Source organism: Pinus tabuliformis, chromosome 3_1, assembly GCF_031772625.1.
Source record: "Pinus tabuliformis cultivar Carrire ecotype Pingquan chromosome 3_1, CPIR1, whole genome shotgun sequence".
NCBI lineage: Eukaryota > Viridiplantae > Streptophyta > Pinopsida > Pinales > Pinaceae > Pinus > Pinus tabuliformis.
In genome coordinates this window covers 890,120,617-890,122,535 of record NC_142301.1, presented here as the reverse complement: position 1 = coordinate 890,122,535, position 1,919 = coordinate 890,120,617, and the positions used below count along the sequence as shown (strand labels likewise).

The 1,919-nt window shown below is 39.2% G+C and overlaps 1 protein-coding gene across 1 annotated transcript; it reads left to right on the top strand.

Annotated features, from left to right (window-relative positions):
• The first annotated feature begins 838 nt into the window (after positions 1 to 838).
• Positions 839 to 1,546, top strand: LOC149190473 (uncharacterized). The gene has a single exon (XM_089410524.1). The coding sequence runs from the start codon at positions 839 to 841 to the stop codon at positions 1,544 to 1,546; it is 708 nt and encodes a 235-aa protein (XP_089266650.1).
• The last annotated feature ends 373 nt before the right edge of the window (positions 1,547 to 1,919 follow it).

Below are 1,919 nucleotides of genomic sequence, written 5' to 3'. Positions count from 1 at the left end.
CCCCTTCAATAAGTTTATCTTCATCGGAATATAGTGATCTGTAAGGAACTATTAATCCAGAAGAAAGCCTTCATATAATTTCTCCGTCTATATGCCCTCAGAGTCAGAGCATCATACAGGAAATTGCAGAAAAGTCAGAAACCCCATATGATAAAATGGCTGACTATCTCCCTTCCATGCCTCCCCAGGAACCCGCTATTGATAAAGAAGTCCCCTCCCCCTGTCCAGTTCCTCAGCCTTGCAAAGTTGCAAACCTGGACCCTCATATCACCTTTATTCCTTCTTCCTCCTCATCTCCAAGAAGGGAAAGATACCTATCTGAAAAAGGAAAGGAACCTATGGTTTCGCCAACACCGCTAAATTCCCCTGCTTCATCCCCATCAAATTCAATTGGCAATGATCTGGACTATCTCTTAAGTAAAAAATCGCTTGAATTTGAACCCTTAACTATACATAAGCCTGGAAAGCCATCCTCTCCTCATATAAGTCCGAATTCTGCAAAAAACATTACAGTGAGAAGGAAAAACAACAGGGGAAGTAGACATTTCAGGGGAAGAGAGGATGTAGCTGGCAGAGCAGTCTGGAATCTTTCCCTCGTTGATGTACCCATAATTGATATGTCACAAGAAGGGCCTCTTAGAGCAAGCATGGCCGAAAAGACACCTAAATGACTTTCATCATATCCATGAACGTAAGGGGTCTGGGGGCAGGCCGAAATTTTTTGGAACTAAAGAATCTTTTCTATTCAGAACAGCCAAAAATAATTTTAATCCAAGAAACCATGCATAACTCTCATGTATCTATCTCCTATTTCAAGAAAATGTTCCCCTCTTGGCATATGTCTGCTTTGAATGCAAATGGCCTTTCTGGGGGCCTGGTGGTCTTATGGAATCCTGATTGGATCAAAGCAAAAGCGTACAGATGTTTTGCGGGCATTCTTATATCGGCATCAATTAGAGGGAAAGGATGCCCAATCAACATTCTAAACATTTATGATCCTTACAAAAATAGAATACCATTTTGGGAAAAACTTTTTGCATCAGAAATTTTAGAAATTGAGTTTCTAATGATTGCAGGAGATCTAAATGCTACTTTAAATGCTGATGAATCTTGGGGAATCAGCAGGAAGAAAGACCCTCTAGCAGACCGTATAAGATTTGAATTATTACACAAGAATCTTGTTGACATAAGACCTTCCAAAATGCTCCCAACATGGGACAATGGAAGGATTGATGGGGCATATATAGCAAAAAGACTTGACAGGTTCATTCTACATGTCAGCATAATAGATAAATTGGGCATGCCATTCTCAACAATTGGAAATGTGTTTATCTCAGACCATAGGCCGATTCTATTAAGCTGGAGAGAAAAGGCATTTAGAAGGGGGTACTCTTTCAAATTTAATAGGTCTTGGCTAGAAGAATCAGATTTCAATGATGTTGTGAAAAGAACTTGGAAAGAGCTGTCTGCAACTGGTAATAGACCCCCGTTTTTTACCTTCAGGGAAAAAATTTCTCATATGCAAAAGGTTGTCAAAGAATGGTAGATCAAAAAAAGGATTCAAAATAGAATAAACCTTACGGAGATTCAAAGGGAGCTGAACAGCTCTTCTGAAGAAATGGCTACACATTCACTTTCTTTCAATATAAGATGCCGCATAAGTGGGCTTAAAAGACAAAAACAAAAAATCATGTAGCAGGAAGAAGCTTTTTGGAGACTAAAGAGCAGGTCTATCTAGTTAGAGGAAGGGGACAGGAATACAAAATTCTTCCATAGGTTTGCAAGCTCAAGACATGAAAAAAAATCAATTTGGAAGATCAGTGATGGCAAAGGGGGTTATCTATACTCTCAACAAGACATTTCAGATGAGGCTGTGAAATACTTTCAAAATCATTATAAGAGATCAGAGGATTGCAGAA

Bases quoted from the DNA above. Each gene is read 5' to 3' on its own strand.
- LOC149190473 (XM_089410524.1), top strand. From the start codon at position 839: ATGTCTGCTTTGAATGCAAATGGCCTTTCTGGGGGCCTGGTGGTCTTA.